General features: G+C 45.9%; 3 protein-coding genes across 13 annotated transcripts in view; 2 read left to right on the top strand and 1 right to left on the bottom strand.

Annotated features, from left to right (window-relative positions):
- Nucleotides 1-394: 394 nt before the first annotated feature.
- USP30 (ubiquitin specific peptidase 30) lies at nucleotides 395-16,857 on the top strand. 2 transcript variants are annotated; one of them, XM_014542453.1, is made up of 12 exons: nucleotides 395-523; nucleotides 1,659-1,841; nucleotides 3,979-4,082; nucleotides 4,337-4,435; nucleotides 4,987-5,029; nucleotides 6,771-6,865; nucleotides 9,086-9,145; nucleotides 10,187-10,273; nucleotides 10,880-10,960; nucleotides 11,056-11,275; nucleotides 13,835-13,955; nucleotides 14,468-16,857. In XM_014542453.1, exons 1-12 carry the CDS (start codon nucleotides 424-426, stop codon nucleotides 14,727-14,729), a joined length of 1,455 nt encoding a protein of 484 aa, XP_014397939.1. In that variant the 5' UTR covers nucleotides 395-423; the 3' UTR covers nucleotides 14,730-16,857. The 2 variants fall into 2 exon arrangements, with proteins under 2 accessions (XP_014397939.1, XP_005869856.2); XM_005869794.2 differs by having other exon boundaries at nucleotides 396-523; nucleotides 4,984-5,029.
- A 399-nt stretch (nucleotides 16,858-17,256) lies between these two features.
- Nucleotides 17,257-23,093, bottom strand: ALKBH2 (alkB homolog 2, alpha-ketoglutarate-dependent dioxygenase). 10 transcript variants are annotated; one of them, XM_005869680.2, is made up of 4 exons: nucleotides 21,977-23,093; nucleotides 20,540-20,817; nucleotides 19,322-19,520; nucleotides 17,257-17,580 (listed from the first exon to the last, which is right to left on the bottom strand). In XM_005869680.2, the coding sequence occupies exons 1-4, from the start codon at nucleotides 22,201-22,203 to the stop codon at nucleotides 17,274-17,276; spliced, it is 1,011 nt and encodes a 336-aa protein (XP_005869742.2). In that variant the 5' UTR covers nucleotides 22,204-23,093; the 3' UTR covers nucleotides 17,257-17,273. The 10 variants fall into 10 exon arrangements, with proteins under 10 accessions (XP_005869742.2, XP_014397943.1, XP_014397942.1 ...); XM_014542457.1 differs by having other exon boundaries at nucleotides 20,540-20,981; nucleotides 21,977-22,053; XM_014542456.1 differs by lacking the exon at nucleotides 21,977-23,093 and adding an exon at nucleotides 21,823-21,969 and having other exon boundaries at nucleotides 20,540-20,981.
- UNG (uracil DNA glycosylase) overlaps nucleotides 22,781-23,136 on the top strand; it is a 9,890-nt gene continuing 9,534 nt past the window's right edge. Inside the window, exon 1 of the mRNA XM_005869793.2 lies at nucleotides 22,781-22,833. Coding sequence (XP_005869855.1) covers nucleotides 22,781-22,833 — 53 coding nt within the window. The remainder of the gene's footprint in view (nucleotides 22,834-23,136) is intronic.

Here is a 23,136-nt window from a genome sequence, read left to right as displayed (position 1 = left end):
ATCCTCATGTCTAAATGTGCTGGTTTTCAAGACATAGTCCTCTGCTATATGTTACTTTAATTTGAAAGTTAAGTATTTGGTGGGCCAGTGGGCCATTTTTTTTTTTTTATTATTGATTTCAGAGAGGAAGGGAGAGGGAGTGAAAGAGATAGAAACGTCAATGATGAGAGAGAATCATAGATCGGCTGCCTCCTGTACGCCCCCTACTGGAGATGGAGCCTGCAGCCCGGGCATGTGCCCTGACTGAGAATCCAACCATGACCTCCTGGTTCTTAGGTTGATGCTCAACCCCTGAGCCACACCGGCCAGGAGCCAGTGGATTATTTTGACGGAATGTTATTTCTTCATATATCTTTATACACACGGAATGTGTTTGTGATGAGGGAAGACAGTAAACTGATTTTCTCTCTTAGGTATAAAGTCATGAAGAACTGGGGTGTTATAGGTGGACTCGCCGCTGCTCTTGCAGCAGGAATATATGTTATTTGGGGTCCCATCACAGAAAGAAAGAAGCGTAGAAAAGGTAAGACTTAGACTTGGCACCGTGGTCTATAGGCTTGACCCAAACCCTTATTACCCCAAAACAGTACAAAAAGGGGAGGGCATTTTTGGTTCTCTTGTATCTCCAGTTTTTGAACAGTACTTTCTTTTAAACAGAAGTTAATTTTTTTTTTTGCATCATACCAGTTATGATATTAGAAAAATGTTGGTAGTTGAAAGAGAGAGTCCCTAGTATCACCAGTAGCTGAGATCAAAATAGTATTTACGTGCTCCACATTTTATACCCTGCAGTAAAAGTGGCGGCATTGCTAGTGTTCTCATTAATATGGCAATTACGTTTTTTAGTATTAGAACTGACTAATTATATGACGCATTTGGGGTTTCACTGACTAGCTGGTAGTCACTACTAAATGCTTCAAGTTTCTTCATGAACACAAACATCTATTTCCTTATTTGTAAAAATGTGCCCTTTTGTAAATGTTGCTCTACTTCTGTTGATTAAAAAAGTCAGCTTCGAGGGGGGGCAAATAGGTGTAGCAAAATGTTGATCTTTGTTAAATCTGAGAATGGTTATTAGAATTCATTATGTATCCTCTCTTCTCTTGGGCATGTTTGAGAACTTTCATAATAAAAAGTTTGTTTTTTTAAAAAAATGTCAGCAACAGGGGGAAATGTGCCAGATTTTGTTGGTCTCTTTGCAGAAAGACTGATCGGAATTGCTATAGTGTCTTTCCCACTGATTAGAAGAACACAGTCATTGTCTTCAACAACAGAACAATTGTTTTCTTCTGTGCTGAGAAACCTTGCTTTTTTATCAAAGGAGAGAGAGAGGATGAGGGAGGGAAAGAGAGATGTTACTATGGGGTTTTGTACATTCAGTGTTAACCGAACTGTACCGGACGCTGTGGTGGGTTTCAAAAGTAACACGGACGGACGGGGACCTGTCCATCTGTCGCTGCCGTCTCCTGAAGGAGCAGTGCTAGGACACGGCTCAGCCTGGACAGAATGCCTGGCTGCGGATCTCCGTGGATGAGAACTTTCTCACGTTCAGATTTCAAATCCAAGGCCACGGTGCAGAAACTCTGGGTCGTGAATGGGAGAGAGCAAGAGAGTGGGTCCAAGGTGATGTGCTCTTCTCTTCCCCGCCCCACTTCTAGGGCTTGTGCCTGGCCTTGTGAACTTGGGGAACACCTGCTTCATGAACTCCCTGCTGCAAGGCCTGTCTGCCTGCCCCGCCTTCATCCGGTGGCTGGAAGAGTTCACCACGCAGTACACCGGGGATCAGAAGGAGCGCCCCCCACACCAGTATTTATCCTTGACACTGTTGCACCTCCTGAAAGGTATCTGGCTGGGCATTGAAGGGGGACTGTGTGCATTGTCAAAGCCGCAGCTCGGATGGTAGACAAAGGGTTAATAGCCTCAGTGCAGGAAAAGATCGTACAGGTCATTACGGGGAAAACCACGAAGAGCCCAGTAGATACAAACAGCTACTTTAAAAGCAAAAGCAAATATATCACCAGCTATTCTAAAAATTGTCAGTTGAGTAATAGATTTCTAGGGAAGAAGAAAACCCAGTGACATAACCATTTTGATTATCGAATACTCTGGTTTCGAAAACATTAAAGGTTTTGTGTTTTTTTTTAAAGTATGTTAGCCTAGGAAGGAAGAAAAATAATACAAATTGTATTTCGATAGATAAAAAGTGTATCTAACAGACACTCAAACATGCATCTTAACTGACTTAAAATAACAGCGAGGTACACTGGGTTGGTTTTTTTTTTTTTTGCCTGTCAGCAGGGATTGAAAAACAAATCCTGGTCGTGACCAGCTGTTGGATGACATGTTCCTACACACTGTTGGGAGGGAGGGGAACTTTCGGGGAAGCGGTTTGGAGCTGCACAGTCATGGCTTGCCAAATGTTCCACACCATTGGCCTTAGCAATGCCTTGTCTGGAAGCCTGGCTCAAGGAAACAGTTAGAAATGTGGACTGTGATTTACACCAGCCTGAGTGAGGTTGGGAGGGTGTGGGAATGGCTGGACCCTGGCCCTGAGCCTGGAGAGTCACGATATACATAGGATTTTAAGAAGTCACTTATCTAACTTCATTTTAAAATATATATATATTTTTGTTGATTTCAGAGAGGAAGGGAAAGGAAGAGAGAGATAGAAACATCAATGATGAGAGAGAATCATTGATGGGCTGCTCCCTGCACACCCCACACTGGGGATCGAGCCCACAACCCAGGCATCATGGTCCTGACAGGGAATCGAACCATGACTTCCCGGTTTATAGGTCAATGCTCAACCACTGAGCCATGCAGGCCGGGCTCTAACTTCATTTTTAAACCACATTTGACTGCAGAACTGTCCTTCCTCCTACCCACCACATTGACATCTGTTAACATCCTGAAGACATTCAACAGAACGCAATTTGGGAGTTGCTGGTGTATGCACAAAGATCTCCAACACCTAGTTATAAGGGGGGAAAAAGAGAGAGTATTCGTGTCCCTCGGTAGAATGATGAAGCAATCCATGAGTAGTACATAGCCATTCAAGTCATCTTTTTTTTTTTTTTTCAAATATATTTTATTGATTTTTTACAGAGAGGAAGGGAGAGAGATAGAGAGTTAGAAACATCGATGAGAGAGAAACATCGATCAGCTGCCTCCTGCACATCTCCCACTGGGGATGTGCCCGCAACCCAGGCACATGCCCTTGACCGGAATCGAACCTGGGACCCCTCAATCCGCAGGCCAACGCTCTATCCACTGAGCCAAACCGGTTTTGGCCAAATCATCTTTATGAAGTCTTGTTTTTCCTAATTTGGGAGAGGATATAAGCTATAATATTAAGTTTAAAAGAGCAGGATACAGAATATGATATGCCCTAGCCAGTTTGGCTCAGTGGATAGAGGGTCGGCCAGCAGACCATAGGGTCCCGGGTTCGATTCTGGTCAAGGGCATATACTGTGGTTGCAGGCTCCTCCCCGGCCCAGGCCCTGGTCAGGGAGCATGCAGGAGGCAACAAGTGTGTTTCTCTCACATTGATGTTTCTCTCTGTCTTTCCCTCCCTCTTCCACTCTCCCTAAAAATCAATGGAAAAATATCCTTGGGTGAGGATTAACAACAACAAAAAGACAATATATTAATTTCAGGTGTACAGCATAGTGGTCAGACGTTTCTGTAACTTACCCTGGTAAGTCTAGTAACCCAGATGCTACACATAGTTATTATAATATTATTGACTATATTTCCTATGCTGTACTTTACATCCCTGTGACTATTTTGTAACTGCCAATTTGTACTTTTAATCCTTTTATATTTTTCATCCAACCTCCCAACCCCCCTCCCACCTGGCAACCATCAGTTTGTTCTCTCTGAGTTTATTCCTTTGTGTTTTAGATTCTACATATAAGTGAAATCATATTTGTCTTTCACTGATGAATTTAATAAGTATGTTACCATTTTTGTTTCCAGCTCTTTCCTGCCAAGAAGTTACTGATGATGAGGTCTTGGATGCAAGCTGCCTGTTGGACGTCTTAAGGATGTACAGATGGCAGATCTCTTCCTTTGAAGAGCAGGTGAACACAACATTCAAAACAGGTTTATTTAGAGACTCCTTCCCACTAGTGAGCTCTCCGGCTGGGGAGGGTCTTCATTGTGAAAATGTCCAGGACGGAACTGTTTCCGTTGAAGGAGCCGGGCCCTGAGAAGGTGGGAAGCAAATCCCGCCCACATGAGCTGGAGGGGGCTGCCCAGCGGCCCACACGGGGGTGGTCCTGGTGCTGCCCTGGCCTCCTCGGGCCTCTCTGAAGGACGCTGTGCCCTTTGGCAGGATGCTCACGAGTTATTCCACGTCATTACCTCGTCATTGGAAGATGAGCGGGACCGCCAGCCCCGGGTCACACATTTGTTTGATGTGCATTCCCTGGAGGTAAACGATGAATATTTCCAAAGCATTTAATGTGGTTCGTGCGTGTTTAATAGGTGTAGGGACTATGAGTATTATCTTTGTACAAGTTTAAACTCACAAGTCAGATTCAGTCACAATCGGCAGTGGGGGTGGGGTGGGGAGAGGGTCTGAAACTGCATGCTTTGCAGGTAGTGACTTGGAAGACTTCAAAATGATGCAATTTGTGTTGCTTGAAAAAGGGAAAAATGCATTCCTCACCCCCCTCTATATACAGGGGAACGCAGAGCCCTGGGAATGCTAAGTGAATCTTCATTTCCCTGAAACGTTATAAAAGTTAACTGGTAAAGAGGGGTAATATTCCAGAGAGAGGAAATATGTTTTGAGTGCATTGGATGAAGGAACAGGCACAGTAACCAACCAGAGAGGCTGATCAAGGCTGCTTTTAGAAACCTTTGTGAAAAGTTGCTTTCATGGTGCAGTCAGCACAGAAACTTGTGAGATTTGGGCGTGGGCTGAGGGCGACAAAGGGTTGCAGTGGGGTCTTCAGTCTGCTTCTCTTTTCCTTACAGCAGCAGCCGGAAGTCACTCCCACGCAGATAACCTGCCGCACAAGAGGTAGTCATTGCCCATTGAACTGCAGCACATAAGATGGGTACTTTCTAGATATGACAAGCATTTGCTCATTTAAATTTTTTTTTTTTCTGGTGCCACCTAATCCAGCTTGAACTGTGTGTACTCCCAAAGGAATTTGTGTTTTGGAGACAGCTTTAAATGGTTCCCTCCGTGAACATCTTGAATTATTCCTTCCCATCTTAGCCTGCTCAGTTTCCTCCAAACGGACTTATTTCAACTACAAGGGAGGGTTTTATTTTTACATTTTAAAAAAAATATATTTTTATTGACTTCAGAGAGGAAGGGAGAGGGTGAGAGAGATAGAAACATCAATGGTGAGAGAGAATCATTGATCAGCTGCCTCCTGCACGCCCCCTACTGAGGATCGAGCCTGCAGTCCTGGCTTGTACCCCAACAGGGAATCAAACTGTGACCTCCTGGTTCGCAGGTTGACGCTCAACCACCGAGCCACACCAGCCGGGCTCTTTTTACCTTTCTGAAGTGATCCTGTGAGGAACTTAGTAAGCTGAAACTCATGTTCTCAGCATTTCCACTTTGGCCAGCTTACTACAAATGATCACAGTGCTCCTTAGAAGGAAATCGTTGTTTTCTTAAGACTTAAACTTATATATATATAAAAAAAGAGACATCAATTATTTTGTGCATTAGTAGCAATAAGAATGATTACCTTTGGGATCATGCCTGGGTTGTGGGCTTGATCCCCAGTAGGGGGCATGTGGAGGCAGCTGATCAATGATTCTCTCTCATCATTGATGTTTCTGTCTCCCTCTCCCTTCCTCTCTGAAATCAATAGAAATATATATTTTTTAAAAACCCACACGATTATCTTTGGAGCCCGTACGGTGTACCAGTACTGGCTCCCTCAGTGTCTGTGCATCCACCTGCAGCAGCTGAGCTGGTCCAGCCACGGCACGCCCCTGATATTGGTGATAATGGGACAGAAATTATCCCCATTGCCAGCAAACTGAGGCTTGTAGAGATGATATGACATAGCTAATAAGCCCAGGGCAGCCAGACTCTAGGGCCTGTGTGTCTAACGAGCACATCACACTGTGTTTATTCCACTAACCCCCATTCTATTTTTAAAGAGTGTCTTTCAGAATCTGCTTCTTCTGATGGTATTTCAGAAGGTTATCTTGCTTTGTGGAATGTTCACTTATGGTATCCTGTTGACATCTCAAACATTTGAAGCATATGTTTATGAAAAGACGTCACTAACCACAAATTCCTTTCTAAAATGTGGCTGTACCCATTATACAGAAACCACATTTAAGGACCTGTATAAGTTCTCCTGTGAAGGAAATGGTTTGTCTTTTTTATGTATATCAATAAGAAAAGCTATTTTTAATTTAATTTTCAGGGGTATTTCTTTCTAAAAAGAGCATTGCTACCACATACTAAAAAGGAGGGTAGCCTGGCCAGCGTGGCTCCGTGGTTGAGCATTGATCTATGAACCAGGAGGTCATGGTTTGATTCCTGGTCAGGGCACATGCCCAGGTTGCAGGCTCGATCCCCAGTAGGGGGCGTGCGGGGGGCAGCCTATCAGTGATTCTCTCTCATCATTGATGTTTCTATCTCTCCCTCTCCCTTCCTCTCTGAAATCAATTAAATATATTAATAATAATAATAATAAATAAAAATAAACAAATAAAAAGGAGGGTGAATTTTGAGGTTGGTACCAGGGGGCTGGAGGTGGCAGATCCAAAGATGTTTTGTGTTGCAGGGGCACCTCATCCCACATCCAATCACTGGAAATCTCAGCATCCTTTTCATGGGAGACTTACTAGTAACATGGTCTGCAAACACTGTGAACACCAGGTAAATACACCAGTGCTTTATATTTTCTCGCGATGTTTTCTTTTAGGTTAAGATTCATGAAGGGTCAGAGAGTGTGGACTAACTGGTATATGCCATTTGTGATTGCCTGGGCCCTTAGTGGACAGACTGCCCCCCTGTGGTCAGTACTAACATGTTCACTGATCTTCAGGTGGCATCTTCTGCACCAAGAGCCACAGACGCACTGTGGGTTGCTCTAATTCAAGTCCTGAGTTTGGGTCTATACTCTATACTGATGGTGGACACAGCAGATTCTAGGACTGTTGTTTTGTTTTTTGTTTTTGAGGTTTTAAAATATATTTTTACTTGGAAATTTTCCAACATAATACAGAAATAGAGAATTGTACAACTATCACCTCAAATAATTTTAGGATATTTTCATTATCAACCGCCCCCCAAAAAACCTGGACCTATTAGCAGTTACTCCCCATTTCTCTTTCTCTCTCCCCTCCCCTCTGCCTTCCTCTCTCTCTCTAAAATCAATAATGGGTGAGGATTAAAAAAATGATCCATAACTTACAATTCATATGTCTTAAATATCTTTTAATCTAGAACTTTCCCATTCATCTCTTTTCTTTGCATTTTATTTGTATTTTGATACTATTGTAAGTGGGATTTTAAAATCTTTTTCTAGTATATGGAAATACAATTGTTTGTATATTGACCCTCTATCTTGCGATCTTGCAAAAACTCATTTACTGATTCCAGAAGTTTTATTGTAGATTCCTTAGAATATTTTTTAGTATTTTGTTGTAATTTCTCTGTTGGCTTTTAGCTGTACTTTTTAAGTTTGGGGGGAAGGGTTAATGATGAAATCATGCAATTTTAACCATTTAGAGTTAATATTATATCCCATGCGAAATACAGGAAATTTATAAAAATATAGTTCTAGTCCTGCATCCTTTGTGTGTTATTTTTGTCATATATGTTTCCATCACAGATCCCATAATACTGTCATACTTTTTGCTTTAGACAGTTAAATATGTTTAAAAGAAAATAAAAAGAAAACAATTTTACACTTGCTGTTCTCAGTTTTCTTCAGCCCTTTCTGTAGACCCAAGTGCGTTTGATGGTTTTCCCATTCAGCCTAAAAGGATTCCTTCAACATTTCTTGCAGGTCTATTGGCAGCAATTTCACTTAGATTTAATTTGTCTGAAAATGTTTTTCATTTTGCCCCCCCTTTTTTTTTTAAATAAAAAAAAAAGAATAGTTTTGCTGGGTATAGAATCTGGGGTTGCTGTTGTTTTGGTTTCATTTGGTTTATTTAAAATTCATCCCTTTATAGGCATTGTCGTCTTCTGATGTGCATTTTTTCTAATGCAAAGTCAGCATCAGTCATTTCATCCCTTTGTATAGAAAGTGTCACTTTTTCTCTGGCTGCTTATAAGATTTCCTCTTTATTTTGGGGGTTTCAGTAGTTTGCCCATTCAGTGCATAAACATAGTTTTCTTTGTATTTGTTTAGAGTTTGCTGCATTTCTTGAATCTGTGCATCTATGTTTTTCACCAAATTTGTACATTGTTTTAGGGAGACCTTCAGACAAAAAGCCACACAATGCAAATCTCACCCATGGAGCTCCTATTTTACCAAGACATGACTTCTCTTCAATTTCTGCCTGCTTTTGGTAGCTCTCCAGTCATTCATGTAGTTTTGTTTTGTTTGGGTCCAGATTCTACAATTGTTATCTCAAGGAGAGTTCGTCTAATCAAGCTACTCTGCCATCACCAAATGCAGGAACTCTTACCCTATTTTAGCAATTAATAATAAAACACACATCTTTCCACCTAATCACACATTCTTATACTACTCTATTTTAATATAGTATTCCACTGCACCCCATGGACATGATTGAATTTATTTAATCATTCTGTAGAAATTCCAGCGATTCACATTTTGCTGTTATAGCTAATGCTGTGCCAAGCATCTTTGTAGTCGTGTCCATGGTTATTTCCTTAGGATAAAATCCCCAAATTTCTGGGTCAGCCATGTCATCTTAGGTTTTCCAAGCTGATTAGTATTATTGTATTTCATGTTTACAAGGTTGTTTTCAGTAGCGTGTGCTTCTAGGTAAGTACATTATGTTTCACTATGTTCGTGTTGAACCTCTAAATATTAAACTTTAATAAGCATGTATTTTCCCATCTATAAAGTTTTGAATTGAACTTGAGTCCTTTCTGGATTTTCTGCAATATTTGTTTCAGAGTCCTGTTCGATTCGATACCTTTGATAGCCTTTCACTAAGTATTCCAGCTGCCACCTGGGTATGTACTGACCTATGGTTCATTTGGGGTCTGTTTTGGAGACATTGGAGTCTGAAGGGCTTTGAGGCATTTTGTGTAGCTCAACAGGCTAGCGGCATGTTGTTACTCAGACCTGTGGTTGATTGAACCCATTTAGTTTTAATGTGTAGTACCATGGCCCGATTTGGGGGGAGAAGAGGTGGGCGGTTTGTCTCTTGCTGCAGAAATTTTGGCTTTTTAATATGCACACACGTAATAATCTCATATTCAAAAATATCTAAAAAAGTGTGGGAATCCATAATTGTCTGCAGCGTTATGTCCGCATACCCTGACTCCGTTGCAGTAGCCAGTCTAGGGTGCTTGAGCTCCAGGTTTGTTCAGAAGGCAGCCAGTTGTGTCTGTGATGCAATATTAAACTTTAATAAGCATGTATTTTCCCATCTATAAAGTTTTGAATTGAACTTGAGTCCTTTCTGGATTTTCTGCAATATTTGTTTCAGAGTCCTGTTCGATTCGATACCTTTGATAGCCTTTCACTAAGTATTCCAGCTGCCACCTGGGTATGTACTGACCTATGGTTCATTTGGGGTCTGTTTTGGAGACATTGGAGTCTGAAGGGCTTTGAGGCATTTTGTGTAGCTCAACAGGCTAGCGGCATGTTGTTACTCAGACCTGTGGTTGATTGAACTCATTTAGTTTTAATGTGTAGTACCATGGCCCGATTGGGGGGGAGAAGAGGTGGGTGGTTTGTCTCTTGCTGCAGAAATTTTGGCTTTTTAAAATATATACACACACATATTAATCTCAAATTCAAAAATATCTAAAAGAGTGTGGGAGTCCATAATTGTCTGCAGCGTTATGTCCGCATACCCTGACTCCGTCGCAGTAGCCAGTCTAGGGTGCTTGAGCTCCAGGTTTGTTCAGAAGGCAGCCAGTTGTGTCTGTGAAGCTTTTTTGCCTCCATGAGCAAAAAGAAAGCTCTGGGATTCGTGGTGCCATCTGTTCACCGTGTCGGTAGCTCCCCTTTGAATTGTGATAAAGCGTTTTCTTCTCGTGCTGTAGGGTCATCCACTGACCCTGGACCATTGCCTCCACCACTTCATCTCATCAGAATCCGTGCGGGATGTTGTGTGTGACAACTGCACAAAGGTAGGCCCTCAGCCCCGAATGCCATCTCCCCCGCAGCCTGTGTGCCCGATAGAGGGCGTCTCACACCATTGGCCTGAGCTCTTCTGACTATTCGCCGAGGATCCTTTCAGCCACTGCCATTTCCACCTAAGGTTGGGCACCTGGCAGCCCATGGAGCAAATCTCTTTCCCTGATGAGTTCTGTTTTATCCACCAAATATTTAAAGAAGAAATTGGATGCCATGCTTTGAGATTGGACATGCCCTCTCGGATTCGCTACAATCCCCTCCATTCCCACTTGTCTCACACCCGCCTTACCTATGCTACCTGCCTAACTCCCTAAGCAACTGAATTAAGAGGGACTGTGTGGAACAGAAGTTTTAAAGACACAACAGAATAGATTAAATGCCAGTGTCAGAGCTTCTTTTATTTCTCCTGCCTCCACTGTCGCTGGTACTTAAGAAATAAAACACAGAAAACCCACAAATAATTGGGCAGCTGAGTTCAGTTCAGCAGGTAGTAGTCAAGTGCCAGTTGAGTGCAGGTATAAACACCAACCTGATGGGCAGCTCCTCAGAGATGTCCTTTCAAGAATTTCAGCAGATGGATGTTGTTTCTTTTATTCCAGATTGAAGCCAAAGGGACGTTGAATGGGGAGAAGGTGGAACACCAGAGGACCACTTTCGTTAAGCAGTTAAAACTAGGGAAGGTGAGCCCACACCACGCACCTTGTCGGCTCTGCTTTCGAGGCCTCTTGGGGGCCCGCTCCCGACACTCAGCACTTCCGGTTTCTCCCACCTGCAGCTCCCTCAGTGTCTGTGCATCCACCTGCAGCGGCTGAGCTGGTCCAGCCACGGCACGCCCCTGAAGCGGCACGAGCATGTGCAGTTCAACGAGTTCCTGATGATGGACATCTATAAGTACCACCTTCTTGGACATAAACCTGGTCAACACAGTCCTAAACTGAAGGAGAAGGCAAGGCCTGCGCTGGAACTGCAGGACGGGCCGGCAGCCCCCAAATCAGGTACGTGCCCGAGGAGCTAAGGCAGCGGGAGCCTGCAGCACAGAGAAAAGGAGTTTGGTATCTCTAGCGTCGGGGGCTTTTCTGCCTTGAAGGCTTGTCCGGTGGTTGTTGAAATTCTTGAAAACAGCAGGATTGGGGCCAGAGGGATAAGATTTCTTAAAAGAGGTTAAAATGATATAGTAATGAAATGTATAGTTTTGTTTGTTTTTATTGATTTCAGAGAGGAAGGGAGAGGGAGAGAGAGATAGAAACATCAGTGATGAAAAAGAATCATTGATCGGCTGCCTCCGCATGACCTAGTATAGTTTTGTTTGTTTTTATTGATTTCAGAGAGGAAGGGAGAGGGAGAGAGAGATAGAAACATCAGTGATGAAAAAGAATCATTGATCGGCTGCCTCCTGCATGACCCACACTGGGGATCGAGACGGCAACCCGGGCATGTGCCCTTGACCAGAATCGAACCTGGGCCCCTGCAGTCCACAGGCCCATGCTCTATCCATTAAGCCAAAGCAGCTAGGGCAAGATGTATAGTTTTAAAAACTCACATTTGAAAAAATATAGGAAGAAAAGCTTAAGATTTCTGTCTGGTCTTTTGACTAAGCAATAATTGGTTCACATATCATTCCAGTGAATTTTTAAAAAATTTTTTCTTAAATATATTTTTATTGATTTCAAAGAGGAAGGGAGAGGGAGAGAATGATAGAAACATCAATGATGAGAGGGAATCATTGATTGGCTGCCTCCACACTGTTGATTGAGCCCCTAACCTGGGCATGTGCCCCGACTGGGAATTGAACCGTGACCTTCTGGTTCATAGGTCAACACTGAGCCATGCCAGCCAAGCTCTTCTTCTTTTTATTTTTTCTTTCTTTTTTTTTAAAATGTTTTTATTGATTATTTATTTTTTTAGAGAGGGAAAGAAACATTGATGTGAGAAACATTGATCGGTTACCCCCTACCCGGTCCCTACTGGCCCCCCACTGGGGATCAAGCCCGCAGCCTGGACGTGTGCCCTGACTGAGAGTGGAACCTGTGGTCGTTCGGTGCAGGGGACGATGCCCAACCAACTGAGCCACACCAGCCAGGCCCAGTGAATTTCTATTTCCCCCCTGAGCACAGTCAACTCAATTATACAGAAAGTGTGGGGAAGAAATGTCCTGGGTAGAGATCACTGAACATCTCATTGGGGTTGATGCTTCTCCTCTACTGAATGACTTATTTATTATCTAATTCCATTACTGGCCTCACTTGAGGTCCCTCGTTGAATGGGGTCCCAGTGAAGCAGGTCACTATTATCACCCTCAGTCTCACCGAGGAGAAAATCAAGGCGTCAAGAGGTGAAATGATTGGTCCCCAGGCCAACAGCAGGGAATGGGCACTAGAAGGCAGTGTTGGGCAGTGTTATAAATGCATCTGATATCATCTGTAGAGAGCTTTAGAGTTAGAGATGAGGAAGCCCACCGATGTTAAGCGCTCCACGCCTGAACCACCACCTCATGCTCCCACTTAAGTCCCGACCGTCTTCCCGGGTGGGAGTGCAGGTCTGCTCACGGTCACCCCGTGGTGGCCATGGTTAAAAGAGGCCAACAGTGAACTCCTTGTACTTAAAGCCCTTCCCATGTGACACTTGAGAGGAAACGAGATGTAAATAGCACCTCATGCTCCCACTCAAGTCCCGACCGTCTTCCCGGGTGGGAGTGCAGGTCTGCTCACGGTCACCCCGTGGTGGCCATGGTTAAAGAGGCCAACAGTGAACTCCTTGTACTTAAAGCCCCTCCCATGTGACACTTGAGAGGAAACGAGATGTAAATATCTCCTTAATTATTGTACCTACTCCCATGAGCATGTGTGAACACTGTTACATGTTGGTATTCCTTAGAAGCTGACAATGAAAGGAGAGAGAAAGTTTAGGTCAGTGGTTCGAAACAAGGAATTTTGCCTCCCAGAGGACATTGGGCCGTGGCTGGTGACATTTCTGGCCGAGAGGGGTGTCACAGGAATGTAGTAGGTAGAGGCCAGAGATGATGTTAGATATCCTGCAATGCACAGGGAAGCCCCACAACAAAGAATTATCCATCCCAAATGTCGATCATGTCAAGGTTGAGAAACTGCAGGTTTAGGTCAAAATGCCAGTAACGTAGCTACTGCTTAATTCTGACCCGGGCCCTTAAGCAGACAGTGATTTACAAAACCACCAAAGTGAACAGTGGACCCGGAGCTCCATGTGCTTTTCCTGTTGGTGATTAAAACAGGGACAAAAAGGCAGGAAACTTTACAGTAACAAAAAGAAATATTTAGGCTCAGTGGATAGAGCATCGGCCTGCAGCCTACGGACTGAAGGGTCCCAGGTTCGATTCCGGTCAAGGGCATGTACCTTGGTTGCGGGCACATCCCCAGTAGGGGGAGTGCAGGAGGTATATTTAAAAAATATATATAAGTATATTTTCTTCGTAGCATTATTGGGTAGTTACATTTCAGCGTAATCAGTAATCAAACCCATGTTTTGCTTACCCACACCCGTTGCTAATTTTAACTGCCTCGGGCCTTTTTCTCTTGCAGTTCTGAATCAGCCAGGGGGCCCCAAAACCCAAATTTTTATGAATGGTGCCTGCTCCCCATCTTTGTTGCCCACCCTGCCAGCCCCAATGCCCTTCCCCCTCCCGGTGGTTCCGGACTACAGGTGAGCCGCTCTTCAGAGGCAGCCTTCATTCCGTGGAGGCTGCTGTTTCTCTGGGTTTCCAAAATTAGCTCTTCAGGAAGTGAATGAGTGTGGAGATGGCTGTCTTTCATTTATAGGTGGAACTTCATTATTATGCATTCCTGTTTATTTCTGTCCAAAATGGAAGTCACTATAAATATAAGAATTATAAAATTTAAATATATGTGTATGTGTGCATACATGTATGAATGTATGTAGAAAAAGTATAAAGCAGAAAATTTTTAATATCTTGGGATAACACCTAGATCACCAGTTAAGTCCTTAACGTCTTCCACTCTGTAATGTGTGTGCGCGCACTTGTACAGACACTCATAGAATGGGCATTGTACCAGTAAATATAGGTCTGTATTTTAATGGTTGTGTAGCATTCACTTGTACGGATGTACCATTGTATCAGCCCCCTGTTGTTGAATATCTAGGATTGTTTTACTTCTTGCTTTTGTAAACCACTGGCATTTGTTCCTACCGTTCAGCTCCTCCACGTACCTCTTCCGGCTGATGGCAGTTGTCGTCCACCATGGAGACATGCACTCCGGACACTTCGTGACTTACCGACGGTCCCCACCTTCGGCCAAGAACCCCCTCTCGACCAGCAACCAGTGGCTGTGGATTTCCGACGATACCGTCCGCAAGGCCAGCCTGCAGGAGGTCCTGTCCTCCAGCGCCTACCTGCTGTTCTACGAGCGCGTGCTTTCCAAGATGCACCAGAGTCGGGAGTACAAGTCGGAAGAGTGACTGTGCCGGCCCCAGAGCGAGACCTGATGGCACTGTCCACGCCGTCAGGAGAAAGACGAAGCCAGGCCGCGGGTGTGCAGGCAGCCCCACGAGAGTCCCCGCCTCCTGGTGTGTTCTGAGAGCAGTTCCCCCGGGGAGCAGGTGGCCCCAACGCAAACCAAACCGCCCGGTGCCGCTCGCTCGTGCGCACCGCAAGGTGTCCTCGTCGTGTTAGCAGAGCACTCGTATGTCTAGAGCACCTTTTTGCTCACCTGATACAGGTGATTAAAAGAAATTAGACTCCGGGAGACATCGTTTTTATATCCTGATATGCTAGGTGTTCGCAGAGGGGCGTTAACTTTGTCACGTCCTCTGATGTCTCAGCACAGATCTTTTATTTTGAATAAGCAGGCCCATCTGCAAATTGTTGACAAGAGTTAGTGAAATTATTGAAGGCAACAATTTAGAAGAAAAAGTGCCTTTCACTTCCGGTTGCTTTTGTAGCATGTCCATTCTGGAAAACGCACTTGCTCTAAGAGCCGCAGCAACACTTTTTGAAAAGCTCTCTTCCAGGTTTCTCAGTGGCTGGCTGAAGGACAGGTGACGGATGCCTACAGAACACCTGCCTTTCCTTTTTGTACGTCTTTTTCTAGCCTTCCGACCCTTTATATCCAGTGAAAGCTCATCTGCCAAATCTGCCCCTTGGGGAACCTGTTCACGACCGCGTCGGTGCTAGTGACCGGCTCACTTGTTGCTTTTACCTTCAGTATGGGACTGGGTGGGTTATACACCCACCTGAACAGCCAGAACTGAGCGGCATCGGCTCACCTGTGACCCCTCTGCTTTGTAGAAGACCCTTTCTCACAGAGACCCAGTTGGACGGTTATTCTCATCCATTTATTTATTGCTCGTGCGGAGCTCGTAAGACTTACAGGTGGGGCCGGGGCTGCGTAAGAAGACAGCCCTGCCTGGATCTGAGAGCCTGATCCGGAAGGAAAGGCACTGACCCCGGGGCTGCAGTCTCCATGGACCTGTTTCCGCATCATATGGTGAAGGGTTAGATTCAGTGACCATCCAAGGCCAGGCTTTTCCACAAAAAGATGTCCAGGTTATTTTTTAAACATAGAACTCAGCTGACACCTAGTATTGTCATTCTGTTATAGGTCCACATTCTAAATGTATTTGTTCCCAGCAGCCTAATACAGAGAGACTGCGGTGAGCATTCTCTTCCCTCTTCAGGTAAGTCTCACGAACACAGACCAGGGCCGAAGGCATTTTGATGACACGGGAGCATCTGTGTTTTAGCTAGATTTTTTTTTGTATTAAAAAAAAGAAAAAGGATACCAAATTCGTATGGACTCTTCAGAGAGAAGATTTGGAATCAGACCTACCCACAAGGCCACCTGAGGTAAGTTTAGGACCTGCACTTCCTCTGGTGGGGGCGAGCAGGTGGACACTTCTAGACAATGCCTCGGTGTCAGCTAAAAGCTCAAGAGGCCACGCTCCCACCAGGCCCAGCTCACATCCTGAGGACGCAGACTCTCATCACGGATAGAACATACTGTGAAGGTTCTCCAGGTCATGGCCGGCGAGGTGAAGGGAGCAGCTGGAAGTGTTGGGTCCATCCATTCACTGCTGCTCCCTCCTGATTCCGTGGCAGACCCTGGCTTTGATGTTGAAACAAGCGTACCTACCTGTGTTACCCGAGGCTGGTGGAACAGATACCCAATCGTGTGACCTTAAACTGCACTGCAAACCTGTAGCTTTGAGTAACTGCTGCTCTGCCACTGCTTCTCTTTGAAACCTGCCGTTAGAGATGCCGGGCACTGAAGGGCTGATCCTTTGAACACGTTGTAAGCAGATTGTTGGTCAGAGGCCTGGGTGCGAGCCAAGGTTGTAAAATGATACTGTGCAGAGTCTCTTAACTCGACTTAAAGCTGACTTCCTCATTTTGTAAATTATCAAGCATTAAGTAGTGGCCAAATAATCTTATTTCTAGTTTTAAGTTATTTACAAAACAGCTTCTTTTTGCAAAAACCTAAGTTAAAGTAGTAGTTTATGCCATAATAACTGATTTATGTACTTGCTAAAGGTACCTTTTGTATCTGCTGTGTATTATAGCAATAAAAGAATCATTTTCAGGAAAAAATCAACTGGTATTCTTTCATATTTTATTTTTTTAAATCCTCACCCGAGGACATTTTCATTGGTTTTTAGAGAGAGGGGAAAGGAGAATGAGAGCAACATCGATGTGAGAGAGAAACATTGATCGGTTGCCTTCTACACTTGCCCTGACCATGCACCCAGCTGGAGCCAGAGATCGAAACTGCAATCTAGGCATGTGCTCTGGCCAGGAATCGAACCTGGGACCTTTCAGTGTATGGAACATCGCTCCTACCGACTGAGCCAGGGCTATTTCATCATGTACTGATGTGATATAAACATCCTCTTCTGAATTGTTATGTAATGTTAAACCTTTTCTTTCCCTGTTGGTAAAGGCAATGTCAGCTCCATCCTCGAGTAGAGAGGAAAGGAGAAAACAGAAGTACTAACTGGAAAATACTTTTACTTTCGAGTAGGCAGAATTCTACGAAAGGTCAGATTGACGCGCGGAGCCAGAATCTTCTTGCGGACGGGGAGACTGTGATACCAGTGAGAGTTGGTCGGGTGGTTCATCATCAGTAAACTCCCGTGGGCCAGCGGCAGCCTGACCACCTCCAGCCTCCGGGAGGGGCTCCTCCCTCGAGCATCTCTGTGCCGGAAGAAGAAGTCTCTGCAGGCCCCAAAGGAGACGGAGGCGATGGGGCTCCCAGGAGCCAGTTCTCTTTCGTCATCTCGGTGTTCCCCAATGTGGTCGCAGCCGTCTTTATACCTGCAGTGAGGAAGCAGGCACAGCTCACAGCACAGCTCGCTCCTGAAACACGCCAATATGGAACATCCTCATGTTCTCCCCGTGAAAAGCCGCTCCCAGCATGCCAGTTTCTGCGAGGCCTTACCTGGTCCTGCAGGTGAGCCACGCCTAGAGCCTTTCCACTGTGTTACCCAGTCCTCGTTGATCATATGCTTTTAAAAGTCAACAACCAATAGAAGCCAAAACATGTTTTCTAGTTCTCCCAGTTCACATATGTAAACCTTTCTCATGAAAAGATCACTCTCTGCCCTGGCCAGTGTTGAGAGTGTCAGCCCTCACACGGAAGGGTTGCAGGTTCGATTCCCGGTCAAGGGCACGTACCTGGGTTACAGGTTCAATTCCCCAGTCTGGTCAGGCACATGCAGGAGGCAAACCAATTGAAGTGTCTCTCTCACATCAATGTTTCTCCCTCTCTTTTTTCCCCCCTCCCTCCATTCCACACTCTAAAAATCAATGGAAAAAAATATCCTCAGGTGAGGATTAATAACAAAGTCTCAAGCCGCTCCCAGCATGCCAGTTTCTGCGAGGCCTTACCTGGTCCTGCAGGTGAGCCACGCCTAGAGCCTTTCCACTGTGTTACCCAGTCCTCGTTGATCACATGCTTTTAAAAGTCAACAACCAATAGAAGCCAAAACATGTTTTCTAGTTCTCCCCGTTCACATATGTAAACCTTTCTCATGAAAAGGTCTCTCCCTGCCCCGGCCAGTGTTTAGAGTGTCAGCCCTCGCTGACTGGGCAATGTCTGGGGACATTTTGGTTGCAATGACGGGAGGGTTGCTACTGACATCTAGTGGGTGGAGGCCGGGGATGCTGCTCTCAACTTCCTACAATATACAGGACAGTCCGCACCACACAATTATCTGGCCCAAAACATTTTGTTGAGACACACTCTAAAAATCAATGGAAAAAAATATCCTCAGGTGAGGATTAATAACAAAGTCTCTCCCTACACCTAGATAAAATCCTTATTTCTTTCACAGTCTGGCCCTTGCCCACCTCTGAGCTCACCCCAGACCTCTTTCCCTCATTCACTGCTTTCTGGAAATATCAATGGGATTTTCACTCTATAGACACCAAGATCCCTCTGCCCTTCCCCCCAGTGGCTGTGTGGCTCCTGCTCTCTCTCCATTCAGTTATCAGTGCAAAAGTCAGCGCCTCTGTGAGCCCTCCTCTCACCGCCATCCCCTAAACCCAGAGTTCTCAACCTGGAGGATTCTGCCCCACCCTGGGACTGGGCAATGTCTGGGGACATTTTGGTTGCTATGACGGGAGGGTTGCTACTGACATCTAGTGGGTGGAGGCCAGGGATGCTGCTCTCAACTTCCTACAATATACAGGACAGTCCGCACCACACAATTATCTGGCCCAAAACATCCTGTTGAGAAACCCTGACCTGAACCCAGACCCCTTCCTGCCGGCCATTCTCGGTCAAATCAGCAAGACACTTATCAGCGTCTGAAATTATCTCGTTCAACTGTTCATCTGTGAATCACCTCTCCCTTCCCCTGCGGCATGAGCTCCAGGAAGACCTACTGTTCCTGCCACACCACCACCAACCACAGCCCTGTGCACGAAGGAGTTACCCGTTGTGCAAAGGAATCAAATATGGAGGAATCCTAAACTCTCCCTTTTGAAGAGGCAGAGATGGATAAAATTCAGTGCAGTGGCCTAAAGCAAAAGTAAAAAACAAGTAGGGCATCACCTGTTAACGAGCACAAAGTTGAAGGTCTGACCAGTCACCAAAGAAACACGATCCCGGACTCGCTCTAGAACGGGGATCCAGGGTTTTGGAGACAGAGTGAGGCCTGAAAACGTGTAGGTCAGCCCAGCGTCGCCGTACGTCGCCTGCTTCCTTGGCACGGTGTGCCACTTCCCAAACACCTGCACCTTGGCCAGCGCACCTGCAGATGAAGCATGGCAGCTCAGAAACCTGGGCAGGTGGGTGCCTACACACTCACTACCTGAGTATGCAGGATAACTTAAAAAAAAAAAATTATTGACTGATTGATTTTAGAGAGAGGAAGGGAGTGAGAGCTAATCTCTCTCTCTCCCTTCCTCTCTGAAATCAATAAAAATATTTTTTTTTAAAAAAAGAACAGCGATTCTTGTCCTATACTTAGAGAAACATGGTCCTACTCCAATTACTTTAAAAACACCATAACTTAATCGCCTTAACTACAGTAGGAACAGAATAAAGAGGCTGAGAAGTGAGCGAGATAAAGTTAGGGGTGATACACACTGACAGGGGTGATTTTGCTCACTGTGGAGACCCCCTGAAAGGTGGGGCCAATACAGCTTAGTCTGTAGGCTGGGGTCCCCTATGGGCTTTCCTAAGCTTCTCAGTGCTCTGCCACCTTGGTGGTTCTCACTGCGTGGTACCCCAGCAGCCTCTACATGACCTGAGAATTCAGACACTAGACTGTGAGGTGGGGCCCAGCCACCATAGTTAACACAAGCCACAGAGTCCTCTGGTGATGCTGAGAGCACTGCAGAATTACCAGGCCATTTGCTGTCTCTCCTGGGGCAGTGATATCAAGCCCTGGCTGCACGTTGGATTCACCTGGCAGCTTTCTGAAAACACTGATGCTCAGGCTGCGCCCCCAGCTACTCCGATTCAACTGATCTCGGTCAGAACTCAGCATTTTTTTCTTTTTTCAACTTTCCCAGATGATTCTCCCAATGGAGATTCATTCTAGTTGTCTGTCAGCCCCCGGTGGGCAGGCAATCCTGGTTTTTTTTGTTTTAAGTTTTTATCCCAAGCGCCTAGCGAGGATCTTGGTCCACAGGGGCTCAGAGAATATGTGTTGAATCAATTAACAAACTCATCAGTAATTAATGGCTCCTGAGTTCCGATTTCTCTAAACATAGACTAGTTTTATCCAGCAAGCCTTCAGCACACACCCTGCAGTCCTCTGTTTACCTGTAAAATATTCCACTTCTTGCTCCAACTCTCGGAAAATCTCGTCCGCTTCGGCTTTGCCAAACAGGACTGTGTAATCGCAGTCCAGGCCCTCGGATCGAATGCGTCGCCAGCTGAGGCCGGCCACGTCAGCACCATTCCCCGGCGTTTCTCTCCTGGGCCTCTTCCTGGTGCTTTCCTCGTCTTCTCCCAACTCAGCTGGGCCGGCTCCTGTCTGCTCCTGCTCCCTCTTTCCCACAAGGCCCCCTAGAGCCCTCTTCACCAGGAATCTGTCCATCCTGTGTCCACAGAGCAAAGACCTGGGAGTCAGTGGTGGGGCAGAGAGAGAGACACGGCCCAGGCTCTGTCCCGGATGCAAAACTGTGCTCTATGGCCAAGTGATCCACAGCAGCATTCCTCCTTGTTGTTTTCAAGTTTCCATTTTAAAGTTTAACACCATGTGCTAGGAAGGAAGTAGAGGGTTACAGCTGGGATGGTTGGTCCCTTGGGATGATCTGGTCCAGCCCAGAGCCTCCCGCACCTGGCTATGCTGGAATCAGCTGGCTAGCTTGCAAAGACCCAAATGCCTGCACTCCTCCCGCAAGCACCTGGAAGTTTTTTAAAATATACTTTTATTGATTTCAGAGAGGAAGGGAGAGGGAGAGAGCGATAGAAACATCAATGATGAGAGAGAATCATTGATCAGCTTCCTCCTGCACGCCTCCCACTGAGGATCAATCCTGGAACCTCTACATGTGCCCTGACCTGGAATGGAACCGTGACCTCCTGGTTCATAGGTTGATGCTCAACCACTGAGCCAGGTCGTCTGGGCAAGCACCTGTATTTTTATAGACACAGCCCCTCTCCCCCCCCCCCCCCCCCCCATTCACACTGTACAGGCAAATTTACAGATGGGGAAACTAACACTAGGAGAAAGTAAGGGGCTTGCCTACTGTAAAGTCATCAGAAAAGCAGTGTGTCCATCTCCCTTTCACCCTAGCCGCCTGCCCTGCCCACACCATATTAAAATCAAATAGGGAAGCAGTATAGTGACCCTCAAGTGGATATGATTCTTTTTCCCCCTTTTATTGATTTCAGAGAGGAAGGGAGAGGGAGATAAAGAGAGAATCATTGATTGGCTGCCTCCCGCACGCCCGCCACTGGGGATCCAGCCGCCCACCCGGGCATGTCCCCTTGACCCGAACCCGGGACCCTTCAGTCCGCAGGCCCACGCTCTATCCACTGAGCCACACCGGCTAGAGCTGGATGTGATTCTTAATCTACATGTAAACAGTTCAACTGACCCATAGGCAAGTACCGGAATTCTGATGAGAAAATAACTCTAACACTTGCGTGGGGCGGGGGTGCCCAGGGTTCTCTTTAAAATCTCGGCATCTGCGCAGCTTGCGAACCCCGCGAACACGGTCGATAGGGGGGCGGGAAGGGGAAAACACTCACCAGGACCGCAGCAGTACTTCCGGGTGGATTTCGACCGGCAAGCTGGGAAGTGCAGGCAGCGCTGCAGAGCAAGGCGGTGGGCGGCCTCCGCGCGCCACCTGCTGGCCCCCTGGGCGAGTTGCAAGTACTGTCCCACCGTGTTTTGAGTTTAGAATTTGCTCTGTAACTGCAGGATCACCCTGTGGTTTGGAAGCTGTTACGCGGTGCACCTCTCCCTGGGGATTCATTTGGGATCCCGACAGGGAGTTGCTGTGTGGGTAAATGATTTAAAATTACGAGCTTTCTCTCTTTCTTACCCAGCAAGCTCCCTGTTCTAAGCGCTGGAACTCATCTGTTAACAAGAAGAATACAGTCCCTGCCCTCACTCAGGTTACATTTTGGAGATGCAGACAGAAATAAACAAGGAAAGAATAGAGAGGATAATGTTCGGTAATACAGAAGCTATAAATAGAGTGACCGGCAGGGGAAGGCCTTTCAGAGGAAGGGTCCCGGGCTGAGACCCGAAGCTTCCAGGTAGGGAATGCTGCGTGCAAGGGTGTGAAGGCCACGCGAGGGACGAGCTGGCATTCTAGGCTAAGCATATTTGGAAACTGTTTGTAATGTAAAATTATGAATAATTTTACATTTCCAACAGATCACTTGGTAGGAAAGATGTGACCAGCTGGGATTTTAGCCAGGAGATGGAGAGAGCAGCAGCTGAATTCAGGCTTTAGTTTGGAGACAACCAATTGGAATTTTGATGGTTTGGCTATGGGGAGGGAAGGACAGGCAGGTGTATTGGGGGGCGGGGGTTCCTTACAGAGGATGACTATTCTGGAGGTCAACCTTCACGTCCTCAGTCTCCCCAAAACTTACAGGTAAGGCACAGTAAGTTGGGCTGTTCTTAGCCTTAGCTAGTGGTCAGTAAACTGGGTTGTGAAAATTGGATGAGATAATGCAGTAGATCTAAGAGCTCAACGAATGCTATTTAAATGCTAATTTCACTCCCACTCCTACGTGACCTGGCCGGTACTTTTATCTTTTCTTCTCCGCCCTCCTCCCCCTCCACAGCGAGGAGAATGCGGGGACTTGCCCCAAGGCAGAGGTGTGATGAGTGAATGAAGAGTAAACGAATGAACGGACGACCTCAGGAAATCCTGCCCCCAGCAGCCCCTCCCGCA

This window comes from Myotis brandtii, unplaced genomic scaffold, assembly GCF_000412655.1.
Source record: "Myotis brandtii unplaced genomic scaffold, ASM41265v1 scaffold303, whole genome shotgun sequence".
Lineage (NCBI taxonomy): Eukaryota > Metazoa > Chordata > Mammalia > Chiroptera > Vespertilionidae > Myotis > Myotis brandtii.
Note: the sequence above shows the minus strand (reverse complement) of the source record. Positions and strands in the feature narration are given on the sequence as shown.

Excerpts from the sequence above, each read along its gene's own strand:
- ALKBH2 (XM_005869680.2), bottom strand. The coding sequence starts at position 22,203 with ATGAATCCCCAGGGAGAGGTGCACCGCGTAACAGCTTCCAAACCACAG. Across the intron at positions 19,521-20,539 it reads AGAAGTGGAATATTTTACAG|GTGCGCTGGCCAAGGTGCAG; the intron begins GTAAACAGAGGA and ends CTTCATCTGCAG. Across the intron at positions 17,581-19,321 it reads AACTTTGTGCTCGTTAACAG|GTATAAAGACGGCTGCGACC; the intron begins GTGATGCCCTAC and ends TCCTCACTGCAG.
- USP30 (XM_005869794.2), top strand. The coding sequence starts at position 424 with ATGAAGAACTGGGGTGTTATAGGTGGACTCGCCGCTGCTCTTGCAGCA. Across the intron at positions 11,276-13,834 it reads GCCGGCAGCCCCCAAATCAG|TTCTGAATCAGCCAGGGGGC; the intron begins GTACGTGCCCGA and ends TTTCTCTTGCAG. Across the intron at positions 13,956-14,467 it reads CCGGTGGTTCCGGACTACAG|CTCCTCCACGTACCTCTTCC; the intron begins GTGAGCCGCTCT and ends CCTACCGTTCAG.